The 16,385-nt window shown below is 46.1% G+C and overlaps 1 protein-coding gene across 2 annotated transcripts in view; it reads right to left on the reverse strand.

Moving 5' to 3' along the window:
* MYOCD (myocardin) overlaps window positions 1–16,385 on the reverse strand; it is an 82,183-nt gene that overhangs the window by 20,682 nt on the left and 45,116 nt on the right. For both annotated transcript variants that reach the window (XM_041000705.1, XM_041000706.1), the window contains exons 5-7: window positions 14,955–15,116; window positions 4,805–4,983; window positions 609–734 (exon numbers count right to left, since the gene is read on the reverse strand). In XM_041000705.1, coding sequence (XP_040856639.1) covers window positions 609–734; window positions 4,805–4,983; window positions 14,955–15,116 — 467 coding nt within the window. The remainder of the gene's footprint in view (window positions 1–608; window positions 735–4,804; window positions 4,984–14,954; window positions 15,117–16,385) is intronic.

The raw sequence follows: 16,385 nt of genomic DNA on the forward strand, positions 1-16,385 counted from the left end.
TCAGAGCCTTCCCAACAATTCATTAAGTCATTGAACCAGAGCTAAGAAAACACGCTGCTTAATCAATAAAAAGTTATGTAGGACTAAAAATGTTCTGAGGAAGGCACAGTGCCAACTGGGTAGTTGAGAAGAAAGCACGCTGAGGTATGAGCGGAAGAAACACATGAAAACTATACCCTCCAAAGATTACAGCTATTTGTCTACCATGACTCAACCCCTCCTGCCCCACCAACCCGACTTTACATAGGTTATGCAAGGTCTTTTATAGCATTTGCAAGTCCTGCATGCATCATGGTCAGCTGTGTCTGCCTCAAGGGTGCACCCTTGCAATCTGTGAAGTCAGGAACCTGTGACCCTAAAGACATCCAAACCACAGACTTTGTCACTGAGAGAAGATGCTTGGGGCACTGCATGAATACAGAACCTTGGTTCATGGACACCCACTGTCTGTTCCTCAGGGGCTGCCTTGCAACATTCCCCATGGGCTGAAGCCACATGTGAGTCCACGCGTTCCCTGCACGTGTCCTCGGACCTCACTGGGAGTGATCTGCTCCTGGTTGGCTCTGAGCTGTTCCCCCGCCCCGCCCCGCCCCGGGCAGAGTCTGTACCTTTACGGCAGCGTGCACAGGGATGGGGGCACTGAGGGGGCCAAGGCTTTGCTTCTCTGGGTCTGGGTGGTTGCTGGACTGTGAGGCTGAGTCGTTCTTATCACTTTCTGAGCCGGAAGCAAGATCCTGAAATGCAAATGTTACCGTTACCAGAGTACAGGAGTGAAAGTGCGGTGGACGTCATGGTACGGTGGGTTAAGATGTTGATTGGGACGCTCACAAACCCTAACAGAGTCCCGGCTGCTCCACTTCCCATCCGGCTTCCTGCTGATGCCTCCTGCGAGGCAGAAGCCCATGGCTTAAGTGCTTAGGCTCTGCACAGGTGAGAGACCTGGACAGTGATCCTGACTCCTCCTGGCTTCCAACAGGCTCTTTCCTGACCCTTCTGGGGAGTGATTCAGAAGGTAAAAGGTTCTTTCTCTGACTCCACTTTTCAAATAAGTAAAATACATAACCAAACATGTAAATAATAATTGAGTGACTTGGAAATGTTTAAGTAGAGCCCCTCCCCCTGCCCGCCATACTCCACTGCTTCCTGTTTAATATTGACCCTCCCCCCCCAAGAGAAAAGGGTTCCATATTTATGTATAATTGGTCATCCAATCCGGGGTCATTTGGAGAGAAAGAGAACCTTCTTAGTAATGACTCCAGAAGGCAGGTGTGAAACTGACCTAGACTGATCTGACTGGGGCATCCCTCCAGCCAGTGTGAGGGCTCCCCCAGCTGTGCCAGGGTCCAGCTGCTGGACTTGATAAAGGGACAGAGAAAGAGAGGAAGAGGGGCTATGGGAGTCTGGGGGAAAGTGGAGCAACAAGGCAGAAGACAAACATGACAGCAGATGAAGGGAGACTGTAGCTGAACACCTGTACATGTGTTACATATGAATATGTACGTATGTGCAATGTGTATATGTGTAATATGGGTGAGTATGTATGGTGCACACATATGTAAGTGTGTACACGTGTGCATATGTATGCATGTACATGTCTAATTATATGCACATATGTACAGGATATATAAACACACATGTATGTTCACGCATGCCTTCTCTGTGTTTATGCGTATGTGCAGGGATGCTCACACATGTGGGCATGTGTGCATACAGAATCATGACAAGTCTTTATGAGACTCATGTTTTGTCCACAAAGGGGATCATGATATTCTCTTTTTCGGCATTCTTTGTTTTTAAAGATGTTGTTGATGATGATTTGTTTGAAAGGCAGCATGGCAGGGAGAGAAGAGAGATTTTCCATCTGCTGGTTTACTCCCCAGTTGGCTGTTACCACTGAGAATGGGCCAGGCTGCAGCCAGGAGCCAGGAACTCCATCCTGGTCTCCCACGGGGGGTGGAGGGGCCCAAGTTCTTGGGCCATCTTCCGTTGCCTTCTCAGGCACATTAGCAGGGATCTGGATTGGAAGCAGAGCAGGCAGGCCTGGAACCTGCATTCATGGGATGCCAGTGTCACCAGATAGTGGCTTAATCTGTTGCATCACAATATCATTTGCCTCGCTTGCATTCTTTTCTCTCTTTTTTTTTTTTTAAGATTTATTTATTTTGATTGGAAAATCAGATATATAGAGAGGAAGATCTTCTTCTTTACTCCCCAAGTGGCTGCAATGGCTGGAGCTGAGCTGATCCAAAGCCAGGAGCCAGCAGCTTCTTCTGGGTCTCCCACATGAGTGCAGGCTCCCAAGGTATTGGGTCGTCTGCAACTGCTTTCCCAGGCCACAAGCAGGGAGCTGGATGGGAAGCGGGGCTGCCGGGACACAAACCAGTGCCCCTATGAGGTGAGGACATTAGCCACTAGGCTATCACACCAGGCTCTCTCTCCTGCATTCTTATGCTGGAATGAATACAGCATAAGATAAAAAGTCAAAAAGCCGGAGGCTGAACAGCTGCTGCTATAAGCAACTCGGGATGAAACCAACGGATGGAAGATCTCTGTTGCTGTGTCTTTCAAACAACAAGACCACCCCCCTCAAGATCTGCCTCTCAGGGATCAAGACTGAGCTAGTTAGCTCTCCCCTGAGCCCTGGCTCCTGTCAAAGATCTCTGGGGCTCTTTGCTCTCGGAGACTCTGGGGTTCTACTCTGTCAAACACCACTGCAGGGACAAATGACCACAGGTGCTGCTTACATGGGGACTGGCCCTGCTCAGCACTGGTTCCTCCCTTTTCCTTCCCTAGGCTTAATGAAAAAGAACTTGTTTTCCTCTGCAACCATTCTTCAATCGGCAGCTGGGAAATTTGCTGTCAGGATCCTCCGCACAGATGGCCGGAGACACCGTTTGATGCCGTCAGAGCCGCCTGGCAGCAAAGACCAGCAGTGGCACGTGGAGCGGAAAGAATGCTTTGATTATAAACTCTTGCCCAGTAAACAGGTGCATTTTTTATTCTTCTTCTCCTACTTCTCTTTCCCTCCCTTTTCACATCTTCTCTTTGGCAGCTTTAGCTTAGTTCCAACAGAGGCAAGACGAGATGTCAGTGACCGATGGGCCTCTACAGTTTTGGGACACAGGGCCCTGGCTGATAACTTACACTAATGGTCCCTGTTTCATATACAGTCCTTGCTAGTAGAAGCTTTCAAATATAGATCGGGTGTGTGTCATGCAAAACCATGGAAACCCAAACCTGAAACTTTCCTGATGTTCCAAAGTAGAAAGTTTCACACCACCATGAAACCGCATAGAACTACTCAGAGATATTGTTCATAACGACCTTCAGGCCAACGGTGCAAGATGGAGATGAAACACCAATGGGGTCTTACACTTGTGCTTACGTGTGGGTCTCCTCTCCCAAGATGTCTCATTCTGTCCAGTCACAAAATCCCCCAAAATGTGAACTTGGAAACACTTCAAGTCCCATGTGTTTGGGACAGCAATCGCTCAACCCATGTGTCTAATTTTAGTCTGTTGAACAGCTCCCAAGGGGCCTAGAGAAGCAGACTGCTGCTAATGGGAAGGGCATGGTTGGCGGGATTCTTCCAGAGCAGATCCATGGCAGTGCCAGGTGCATCTCACTCACACACACTAAGACGGCTCCTTCCGCCTTGTGTCTCTATCACCTCTTGAGGATCACCATTGCGCAAGGCCAGGGACAATTCCATCCAGCCAGTATGGGATTTTCAGAGATAAAACTCTCCAGGGTAGCTGACCTGAGCAGTGATCCTGGAAATGATTCTTTTGTTCATCCTCTACCAGAATCAACATCAGTGTTACCTACCTGGAGTGGTCGGTGGCCAGCACAACTTCTAGCCCAGAGCAAGCATCCCTGTGGTAACGCTTATTTCCAAACACCATTATTCTTTTTTATGTACTGCTTTGAGAGCCAGAAAGAGACTAGAGAGAGATTTCCCATTCACTGGTTAGTTCCTCAACTGCCTATGAAGATTGGAGCTGGACCAGAACAAAAGCAAGAATTGAGAATTTAATTTGGGTCTCCAATCTGGGTAGCAGAGACTCAAACCCTTGAACCAGCACCTGCTACCTCCTAGGATGGGAAGCTGCAGTCAGGAGCCAGAGCTGGTGTCACTCAAATGAGAATGTCCTAACTAGTATGTTCAATGTTGCTGCACCTTGGTTTTTGTAAATGTGCTCTAAGAATGTTTGCAGTCTTGCCCTGCAGCATGGATGTTTCAAAGAAAATCACTGGGGATTCTCTGTGAGCCTTTTATGGAGGACTCAGCCATTTCTCATGGAGCCCCAGCTAAAAAAGGATGACAGAACAGTCCTCACAATGATAATCTATCATCAGAGACAGTACTGGGGTTTCTAAGAAAACCAGCTGTGCCAGGGCTGACACAGTGGCAAAGTTGGCTTATCTCACCCCTGTCTTCAGTGTCAGCCTCCAATTCCGGGCACCAGTTTGTGTCCTAGTTGCTCCATTTTTCTATCCAGCTTCCTGAAAATGGCCTGGAAAAGCAACACAGGCTGGACCAAGGCGTTGGGCTTCTGCACCCATATGGGAGACCTGGAAGGAGCTCCTGACTCCTGGCTTCAGGCTGGTCCAGCTCTGGCCATAGTGTTTTTTTGGGGGAGTGAACCAGCAGCAGATGGAAGATATCTCTCTCTTTTTCTGAAACTCTGACTTTCAAGTGAAAGAAATAAAATCTTATACAAGAAAAAGGAAACCAACAGTACCGTGTTGATTTCGAGACTGAAGGGAGGACAGATGGGGTTGTACTACAGACTTGGCTCACCTGGATTGTCCCCAGCGGGCCAGCCAACGAGGAGGTCTCGGAGGTCTTAGTGTCTGGAGGAGACCCTGCTGAGCCCTGGGGGTCTTCACTTCGAGTCTGATCTGGAGAGAGCCCATCACTGCTGCTGTCCTCCTCGAAGGCAAATGCGTCTGCTGACTTGGAGAAGCTCACCTGATTACCTGTGGGAGTGAAACCCGTACATTGAGGTCAGAGACAGGAGAACATCCGAGGGCTGTCTGGGAACTCTTCCTGTGCCCGATCGCTGGGAGAAGTCCACATCTCTCTCTGCTTAGGTTAGTCCTGAGTTCAGGGAAAAGGGATGATATACCTTCAATGAAACAGTTTCCCAAAACAGAACGTGGTTCATCTTTTTGCATTCAACTTTATGATCAGGTGCCTGCGTTTCTTAGAGAAACCCATACTTCAGGGAAGCGAAAAGGAAGGATGAGGAAAAGAAAAAGGGATGAGGAGGGACAATGAAGCCAAGGAACTGTGCAGGAAGAGAACACGCCGTCTTTCTCTTAGGCTTGCCAGAAAAAGACAGAGTTGAGGTGACCACACGCCATTTGCCACATCTCCACACAGGGAACACATCACTCAAACTGTTGAGCAAATGTTACGAAGAAGGGTAAGTCAGGACAGCTTCAAAGTTTAAATTCCTCACCGTCAGAATTAGCCAATGTCACTCGAGTGTCCCTCTGAGCAATTCAACTCACGCGTAACTGTTTATGAGAGCCATAAACGCGTCTTGGAAACCTCCACTTGATCCTTATTGTTTTATTATTTGGATTTTCTTTTGAGGCCTCCCATCTTTGCGTGTGCATTGGAAATCCTCAATGGCTCAACCCATGTGGACAGACAGCATGGTATTTGTAAGGGCAGAGATACACTGACCCAGGGACAAGGATCACCAGACCAGATAGGGCTATCATGACATTCTTATATGTCCCTTCCACTGCTTTGGTTGCCAAATTTCCCCTGGTTTATTATTCAGTGGCACAGTACATGATGTACTGCAGCCACAGAGTGCTCCTAACCCAATTCCAAAGCACTGCCCTGAGAAAGGAATGTAGGTATTATCAGGAAGTTTTCCAGCCCAGTATTCTGCAATCACACCAACAAGCGTTTTTGACTCTTGCTCCATGCAGATAAGAGCAAGGAGCTCTCAGTGCAGAGAATGGGAGGGCGACGGGGGGCTGGAAGTAATGGAACAAACATGGCTTTGGGCTTGTCATCGCCACGGCTGCTGGCATGTGTCACGGGTCCTTCACGCCGACAGGCAAGTGTCAAATCAGGAAAGGGGCCAGGCAAGGACAGAGCAAGTAGAAACTCCGGTCGCTGGTCTCGTGGGCAACCCACTATGCTAGAAGAGCTTGGAGTCCACGCGCCATTGGTCAAAGAGTAATACTAAGAGTAATATACAGGCTCTTTAGAAGTAATCAACCAACGAAAATGCTTAACATACAACATCAGCTTCCTCATGAGGCTTTTAGTCCGTTCCAGATTGAAGCCTAGGCCTTGTTGGGGAATAAAAGGAGAAGGTTTATGCTCGTCTTTTATGTTTAAGTGCGTGGAGGTCTTTGTTACATAAAGTTGTCAGATCACGGAGAGGGCTGTCCTTAGCCATTAAGACTGAAGTGACTAGGGGAGCAGAGATCTGACTGTGTTCCTGAGGTGAGCACTTCTAGAACTGGGAAGGTCGCAGGCAGGATTCACTGTGCCAACAGCACTGACTTTGATTAAGTGCCAGGTAGATCCCAATGAAGTGCTGTGTTATGTGGGGAGTGGGGTACTTGACATGCGCCCCCCCTTCCCTCCTCCCATGCCTTATCAATCCTCACTATTATGTGAAATTCTTTGTGGAACATACCTTCAACTGCATAAATAAAGTAACGCTGAGAAGGCAAAAATAAGTTCTACAGCAAAGAAATCTAGAGTTGGATTTGGCCGAGAACTTTCATTCATGGAATCAACTGGAAGATACCAGGTCCCTTTCTTGGGGCTACTGCTTCAGTAGTAGGGTGACTATTGGCAAGTTATTACACTCAGTTTCCCCACCTATAAGACTAGATCATGAGGACAGTGATGATGAAGATGATAGTGGTGATGGTGATGGTGACAGTGGTGGTGATAGTGGTGATGGTGGTGATAGTTGCCTCTCTGAGTTCCAATGCATGAAACTTTGAGCTAGTCCTAGATGTGGAAGCATCTAGTCATTTCTAGCTGCTATTATTGTTGTGATTGTTTCTGTTAAGAGCATCTGTTTGTCCCAAGCTTAGCATCATGAAAATGAGAAAGACCACCCGGAAGGCAGTTTATCCTGTGGTCAGCTGTGCAAAGGTCAGTTCAACTCCAGAGCCAGAAAAAAAATGGAGTTGTTCTGAGAGGTTCATTCTGCTGGGAAACTAACAGTAAGACCATCTTCAATACCAGAGCAGGAGGAACGTGAGTCCCTCTCTTTTCTGCTTCAACCCAGGCTGCTGCACATCGGACAAAGGTCGCCTTTATCTGCCTGTCTCAGAAACAACCCAGTCTTCAGGCTTTGCATGGTGACCCTGGGCCCCTGCTTCAACCTCTCCCAGTGATGGTGGCGGACAGGCGCGAGGGCAGCTGGAAGCTGTTGGAGTGCAGTGTCCTGGCTATTGTCCCTGCAGACACGTCAGGCGGTGTGATGACAAGGACCTGCTTTGGGAAGCCCTGACATCATTTCCCAGCTATGCCCGCAGGACTGGCTCTGGGCACTGGCCCCTGGGGGATCTGAGACTGGCGACTCTCAACTTTCCCTCTCTCTCTCTTGGAAGTGATTAGATGAATGAGTCAGTTGTACTTTCCTCTGCATAAACATTTAAAATCCTCCGATTAAAGTGAGATAATTGATGTCCCAGGTTAGCTTTCTGCTAGGACCTGCACTAAGGACGGGGCAGGACGAAGTGAAATGTGCAAAGGCACCCCCTAACTCATCTCCTTGGGAGTTTGCTCGGTGCACTGAACAAGAGCTGTTTTAGTTCCCGGATGGGTCCTTTCCCAACATCCCTCATCGGAAGAGTGGGCACAAAGTCTGTTTCCTAAGGTCACAGGCGTCAAAGTTGTTGCCTGTCAATGTGACCCCTGTCTAAAGAGATCTGAGGAGATTCAGCGTGTTACCCCTGCACCCCACAAATGGGTTGGATTGCCTCACTGCGGTCAGTCCTCAGTACTTGTGGAGGGGTTCGGTGGATAGATGCCTGTGGAATACACATGGCTGTAAGTGGGTGTTTCAATGAATAAGGATTACCTAACCCCAGCTCCCTAACACTTTAGAAACATACATTATGTTTTGAACTATACCCTGATCCTGGGGCTCCAATGTCCAGGGGACACAGTTTAGCCACGAAAACATGAGGAAGCTTTAGAAATATCAGGGAAAATAGGCTTAAAATTCACTCTTGGTGTAAAAGGTGTTTGAACTCCATGCGTAGTTTTCCTGGTCTGCATTTCCAAGGACTTTCTGTAGACTCCTCCTAGGCAGGGGTTTCAAAAAATTCTCTTTTTTTTCTGCACTTACATCAGCTTATCTCTTAAGTCCATTTTACTATAAACATTTTGTCCTAGAGTAGCTCTTGCGGGTGATTTCTCCAGGGACAAGGGTTACCAACAAGTGGGAGTATTTGTCTCTTACAGAAACTGTCTCAGCCCCCTCCTTATTCCTCAAGCTACCCCTCAGGTTTCCAGCATCCTTAATCACACCCCCAATCCCGACTCCAGCTCCTACGCCCTTTCAGTGTTGCCCAAGTGAAGCCCTTCACGTCCCCAGGTTGCCAGGACAGCCACCCACTTCCGGATTCTCTCCCCCTCCCCAGCCCCTTTCCCAGAATTTTCCCTCAGAAAAGTATTTGTCACATATGCCTTAGTGTGTTTCTTTCCCCCAAGGATCATTTGCACTTTGGAATGATAGAGTCCCTTCATGAGAAAGTTGTGCCAAAGCAAACTTTTTCTTTCTTATTCCAAAGCAAATAGTCTCACCACCTGGCATAGGGCCATGCGTATCGTCTCTCTGCCCTGAACATGGAGGGTGAGAAAGTGTTAAGACTTTGAGAGTCTTGGGAGACTGACTAGATTCTCAGTGAAGAGGGGGGACTTGATACGAAGTGGAAGCCGAGAATACATTGGTGAGTTACGATAGAATCTTCTAGAAACAGAAGTCACATTCAGAGATGGTTGATTTCTGGACCAGCTCTGATGAGTTGGAAAAGTTGGATTCTATATTAGGGGGTCATAGTGGTTCAAAAAAGAACTCATTTGTCTTGGATCTTAGAAATCTGTGTACTGAATCATGGGTTAACTGGTTGAAAAAGCAGTTCAAATGTTGGTTTGGGGTAGCAAATTTGGCCCAGACCAAGGACAAGGTAAGAACTCTTTTGGAGAAGACATTAGTTTAGTGAAGCTGAAAACCAGGCCCCTTCTATCATTTGAAGAGTTGGGGAATCCAGCCGGGGCTCTGTTATACTCGACCTGGAGGTCAGGAATCTGGACAATACACGGTTTCCTTGGAAGCTGCAGGAGATTCCTGTCAAATTAAAACTCCCCTAAGACCAGCAAGAGAGACAACCAACTAGGAGAAAGGCCCCAAAGAGTGCCTCAGAATTGAAGGGTATTTCAGTCATAACGACTGCTCCTAAACTGGACAAAGCCAGGCTGAACTCCAGGGTGTCATGGCCTGTTCTCATTCGTCATCCCTCCCAGGGACTTCATACGCGCTGTATTCAGCGCACAGGCCTGATGCGCAGTTCTCTGCAAAGCAGGAGGGAGGTCATCAGAGGTGTGTGTGCATCTGTAGCTATCGGGGGGGCGGGGGGTGAGGGGCCCTTATGATACATCACTCTAGTCTAAGCAGACTGTACTTTTCCTGTCTGGAATCTGTCAAACCTTACTGGCTCAGAAAACACAGGGGACTTCCAGAAACTCTGTGGAAAATGAGCTTAAAAAATAAGCTTGTTGGTGTGATATATAATATACACATATATAACACATCTAATATATACACATATCATACATATATAATAATATATACAAATATTATATATAAAAGTATAATTATATACATACACACATATATAACATATATATAAAGGTATCTTTGGACATCTCTGCTGAGGGAAAGGCAAAGAGAGGAAATCTGGTGTGGAAAAGTTTGGAGAGCAAAGAGTGCATATGGTCATTCAGCTGACTACAAGGGAGGTGCATGACATTTGGGAAGGGGAAGAAAAACCCCAGTGGAGAAGAGGATCTATGAAGTGGGAGCTGCTCTGTTTTATATGATGTCTTTATTTTTATTTGATAGATAGAGACGGATGTGGAGGGAGAGAAAGAAAAAAAAAAGAGGAGTCCCCATCTATTGCTTCACTTTTCAAATGGCAGTGGGGGCTGGTCAAGGCAAAACCATCACCAGGACCCAAATTCTATTCTTCTGCATGGGTGGCAGGAACCCAGTGGTTGAGCCAATCCCCGTTGACTCCCAGAGTCTACACTGACAGGAAGCTGGGATCAAAAGCCAGAGCCAGGCACGGAACCCAGGGGGCACCCTGAGGTCAGACGTTGACGTCTTCCCTGTCAGACCGACACGGCTGCTCTTGGGAGTGGTTCTAGAGTTCCCTGTCTTCAGAGTTGGAGAACTGTTGGTCTTGACTGAGTTTTGGAGACAGGGAGACAGTGACTGAGTGGTCCTCTCTGGAGCTTGGCAGAAACACAGCCGCGCAGCTGCAGGGACAGCTGGAAAAATGTAAACACATCTGGACAGGCACGTGGACGAAGGAGGGAAAAATACACAGAGGCTGCAAGAATGATACACAGAACAACCGCAGCTTCTCCTAGGGAGCAGACAGGATCACAAGGAACACCAGGCAGGAGAATGGGCTGGGCCAGCTCCCCTCCTAGAAGGACCACACTGGTGTCTAAGCAATTCCTTCAGTCTATGTGACATTTTCCTGTTATGCAGCTGCCTTGCCCATAAAAACTCCTATGTGTGTGTGAAAGTTCACTGCTCAAAAAAAGTGCATGGGTTGAGTAACAGGTGCTCAGTTCTCCACCATGGGAAGGTTTTGAGTTTTTCTTGGAAGAGGTACACTCGTGTCCTCTTTCCCTTATTTTTCATAGATTCCCCTTCTCTATCATAAATAAACACCGTGTGAAAGTTTCAGCTGAAGTCATTTTCTCTCTGGAATCTTCCCTGCACCTTCCAACCATCCTTCTCTAACTAGGTGTCCAGGATTTTTTTTTTGTTTTTTTGCATCCTAGATTATTTTGATTTTCCAAACACTTAACTCTTATGATGATGTAATATATACCTGCATGCTGTGTTTTGTCTCCCCCAATGTAATGCTAGCTTTGCTAGAGCAGAAATCTTTGTATGTGTGGGCAACTGATATTCTCTCAGTATTTAGAAATATTATCTGGCATCAGAAGTACTCAACAGACACTAAATGAAAAAGAAAATGAAGAAAGAGCAATCTGACCTAGTCCATGAGCATACATTGTCACATACCCTAAGGACTCCCAAGGCTGTAGCTCCAGACTGTCCCAGACTTTAGCTTTCCAGAGCTTACTGCCTGGTTAGCCTCTGCCCTTGGAATTTCAATGGGCCCCTCAAGTTGCATGACTCAAAGCAAGGCTTCGTCATCTCTCCTCTTATCTGCTCTGTCATCATGTTCTGTCTCTCCTGATAAAGGGCAGTACTGTTTGTCCCATAGTCCAAGGGAGAAATTTGGGATGATACTTTGATGAAGCTGACATAGCCTGTTGATCTGTCACCTCATCATGTAAACTCAATCACCTCTCCAGTCTCCTTGCTTTCTTTCATTGCAGCCCTATTCTTGAGCAGCCGCCCCACTAATCAACGGAACAACTTCCCAGTGGAACGGATCTCGTTCTGGCTCTCTTGAGTCCACTTCACGCAACACAGCTGGGAAGACTTTCTGCATACAGAGCACCTGCCTGCCTGCCTGATGCAGCTTTCAACTTCTTTTCATCGTTTTCCTTTCTGCTGTTGTTTTCGGTTGTGTTTCTCCCCATTGCTTCTGCGTACCTCCTTATGTAAGCTTCTCTGAAGTGTGAACCTGTCTATCCCTTTGGAGATACAACCTAAAGGAGCTCTAGTATCCAGCCAGTATGTACTCCTCCATCCAGATCGCCCTCTTCCTCCATTTCTTACGAAGGCCAGATAAGACTCCATTCTTTGTAGCATGTCTTGAGTAGGGACCCACAGTGGTATACCTCTTGTGACTTTGTCTATCCCCTTTGCAAAAATTAACACAGAAATGATAGTTCTCGTCTTCTGTGAACTTTCCTCACCTAAGTGCAAATTTCTGGAGATCCAAAACAAAGACTATGTCATGAATGTGTCTTCAGTATCTAGCTATATCCTCACATCAATTATTTAATGGATCATGGATGGTGCTATGGCATGGCAGGTTAAACCATTGCCTGCCTGCAGTGCTGACATCCCATATGCTGGTGTGAGTTCACTCAGTCCAGCTCTCTGCTAATGTTCCTGGGAAAGCAGTTAGATTGGTCCAAGTGGTTGGGCTCCTGCACCCACGTGGGAGGCCTAGAGGAGCTCCTGGCTCCTGACTTCAGTCTCATTCAGCTCCAGTCATTGTGACCAGTACAAGTGGATGGAAGATGTCATTTGCTCTCTGTTTCTCCCCCTCAACTCCTCTGTAACTCTGCCTTTCAAATGCATAAAATAAATCCTGAAAAATTACTTAATGGATCTACCTCGGAAAAAAAAGGCCCCATTACTATTACAGAAATTTTACAGATGAGGGAGTTGATGAGGAAAAGCCACTTGTCTATGAGCACAAGGTCAAGTCTAGGTTTGAACACCAGGCCGATGGACTCCACAGCTTCTATTTTACTGCCTTCAGGTGGCTTTGCATCTTGTGGATTTTATTTTTTTCTTAACCCTCTTCCCCCTTTTAATTGGTGTGCTTGTATTTATACCATGTGCCCACTGTACCTGCAGCCAGATAAGTTTTCCTGAGTCTCAGCTCTCTTCATAGTGATTTTCCTACTCAGAAAGCTAGACGGAGAGCAAAATCGAATCTGAGAAAAGCCAACACAAATCTCTAAACAATTGTGCCTTGCTTCCTTTTGGCCAATCAGTTGCGAAGAGGAGATTTCTAGTTTGTTTAGTGAAAAATGGAGGGAGGGAGAAAGAAAACACACAACATTCAAGACTACTTTCAAGTTAGTGGAAAGTAGGGCCGGGCCTTGGCCTTGCCGTGAAGACACTGGTTAGGATGCTTGCCTCCCAGCCATGGGAGCCACCTGCACTGAATTCTTACCTCCTGAACTTGACCCCTTGCCTACGGCTGGCACATGAAGAGTCAGTCAATGCATGGAAATTCTCTTACTGTCTGTCACTTCTTCCAGCTCTCAAATTTAAACAAGCAATTAAAGCACTTGTGGAAAATAGAATTGCTACAATAGACTTAAAAGCTAAGTTTATTTTGATATGAGAATTTGAAATCTATGTATAGTTTTTTTTTAATAACACATTTCCATGAACTTTTTAAAGTACCCTTGTACATGGTTTTGAAATGATAAATGGAGTCTGACTCTAGTTTTAGAGAAACTTGAAACAATTGTGAGGCAATACTAAGTCCTACGTGCTTGAGACTCATTCCTTTGGAGTTCAGGAGTATAACGAGAAGTCTTAGCTTAAAGAGGTTGGTTGTACATATCAACTTCAGAAGGAATTTTACGTCCCTAAGTAATTATAGCTAAAATAGTGGAACAGTCATTGAAGAACTACTCCTAAGAGGGCCACTGGTTCCCATGATATTAATAAGCAATGTTTTCAAGTAACCACTGTGATTGTACTTGCTTCTAGAACATTGGAAAATATGTAGAGGTTAACTGTAACTTTATTCATGAAGCAAGCACAGATAGATAGTTCACAATTTATGATGCTTCAAATTACTTTTTTTTCCATTTCACAGTAGTGCAAAAATGATGAATATTCAGTAGAAACTGTAGTTGGGATTTTGAACTTTGGTTTTTTCCTAGGCCAATGCTAGGTGGCACGAATGTCTCTGGTGATGCTGGACGGTTTGTAGCCAGCCCATGGCCATGAAGGAAAGCAGTGACCCTTATATGGCCTGTGGTGCTACTAAGACGTTCTAAGTTAAGGGCATTAAACACCCTTATCCATATTGTTTTGATGATATGTCAAACCACACAAACTTACGAGAAGATTTTAAAAGATATATAGCACAATGGAATTAAAACATAAGTTTACTTTGGTATGCAAGACATTTTTTTATTGAAACATGCATAATCTTTTTATAATAAAAATCTTCTATAAACTTATTGAAGATACTTCCTATGCATGAATTCCCAAAATTTTGTTGACCCAAACTTTTTTTAAAAGCCATTCTCTTACCAAGTGTTCCCTAAGCTGTTTGTTGATCTGGCTGGAAGAAAGATGGCTTGCCTATGGAATAATTATATTCCCCCTTTTTTGTTCTGTCTTCTATTGGGATTTTCCCAGTTGCCATTAAACCCCCTCTATGAGCGAACTGAAGTCTATGAAATGATTGTAGCAGTTGATGGCAGAATTCCTGTTGATGATTAACTATGTGTATCTGGCCTCACGACCACAGGAGAGTTTTCCATGCATTGTTTGACATGGATTTCACTCCTAAGAACTGGGTAGGACCAGACACCGTCACCTTCACCTCAGTGAGAAACAGTTAGTTGGGCAAACCCCAGCTGATAATAGCCAAACTGGGCAGGAATCCCAGTTCTCCTGCTTCAAAATCAATTGTCTTCCCAAGGTACTGGTCCACCCCTTTTAAAAACAGGAAGCTCAAGAGAGTCATGACCGTGATTCCTAACACGTGGGATCTAAGAGGGGAGATGGTTTGAGGCTTATGGTCACTCAGGTTCCTAGCCTGGCTAAGTCACGTGAACTTGAGTTGTGCTCACCTCAACTGGGAGAGTGAGTGAATGTGGGTTTCTTTCTCAACCCTAGGGTCTCGTCTCTGGCTGTGGGTAATATGCTAATTTGGTTCTTGTGCAGTAAGAAGGGCCAGCAGGATGTCATCAGTGTTCTCATAGCCTTGGGATGTAATGAATGATCAGACACAGGCATGTCATTTGCTCTCACCACCTTTTATGGCCTCCTTCACGGAAGAATCCACAGGGAGAATGTTCTTCTCCACCAGCTCCAGGGGCCCGGGCCGGAGAGCAATCTTCTCATTGAGATCATCTGCGAGTCGGGCTCTTTTCAGCTTCATCTGAGCAGATGGGAGGGACCTCTCCGTAGTGGAGGCTGAGGGGTTGAAAGGAAAAGGGTCAGTTCTCGAATTTGATGCCTTATTTATTATCTTTTTTTTTTTTTGCTCGTTTTTGGCTTGTGATGACAAAACATTGTGTCACGTCGTGCTCTACCATCCTAATAATTTTTCAATGCAATCATCATCACTTCATGGGGATTAGCACAAAAGACCAGACACTTCCAAATAAAGGCAAATAGAGAGGCACAGGAGAAAAGCTCGAGAAACTTGCTTTGCGAGGATTTGTGGAAAAATGTGCAATTTGGCGGTTTTGTAAGCAAGCCATCCACGCAGGCCCAAGTTGCTTGCCTGACCCTAAGCTACAGGATTGGCATTGTGACTGGCACAAGCTAAGCCTGTAGTCAGTGTGATCTATTGTCTTCATGAGAGGGGGTGGCATGACTTGTTGTGGGTTTCAGACATGTCATTTCTGTGACACAGACTGAGCCAAGACTCCGGGTCAGCTGTAAAAGCTCCCTTTGACAAAGTTATCTAGTTAAACAGAGGGATTTTTAATTTCAGTCAACTGTTTCCAACAGGCGATTGCTCATCATTTATGAAGTGAGAAACGTGACCCCCCTGTAGAGTCCTAAATCCACTCTATAAGGCTGACACCAACTCCCCACCAGATTGAGTTTGTCCTTGCTCTGGTGCAGACCTCAACGAAGCATCTTGCCAATTCCTTTCCCCAGTGGAGAACCCTAAGTTAACATTCCATAAGTGTCTGCAGCTTCTCTGATAGACTAAGAATGTGGAGAGCCTACGGAGAAGTCTGCCAACGCTACTATTTTGCCACTGCTGATGTCCCCATTCAAATTTTGCACATAGAAGGTGATCTAGAACTTTCCACACAGGAGAGGTCTAGTGATGCCCCATCTGCTGCAGTAGACTGAACTTGTCTGGAAACTGCAGATGCTTAGTTCTTTGCAACGGGAAGTAGGAGACATTAGTACTCAACCCGAAGAAGGCGCAGCCTAAATCCTCTGCAAACCACCCCCTTGAGAACGCTACAAGGGCTCCTTGCTAAACTCGCTAAGAGCTCCCTGATCCACCACATGGCAACAGAGGACTAATTTCCAGAAGATTTTCCTCTCCTCTTATATATCTTGCTGTCATTACCAGCTGACAGAACAGATCCACTTCCTTTTATGACCTGAGGCTCTTCATCCTAAATCCACCACACCAGTGAGCCCACTTTTTCCTTTCAGCAACTCATGCTGCCCTACAGTCACTTCTGTGCCTTGGTTTATTTCCTTTCTCTACTG

The sequence above is a fragment of the Ochotona curzoniae genome, unplaced genomic scaffold (assembly GCF_017591425.1).
Source record: "Ochotona curzoniae isolate NIBS_2020 unplaced genomic scaffold, NIBS_Ocur_1.0 scaffold_2453, whole genome shotgun sequence".
In the NCBI taxonomy this organism is placed as follows: Eukaryota; Metazoa; Chordata; class Mammalia; order Lagomorpha; family Ochotonidae; genus Ochotona; species Ochotona curzoniae.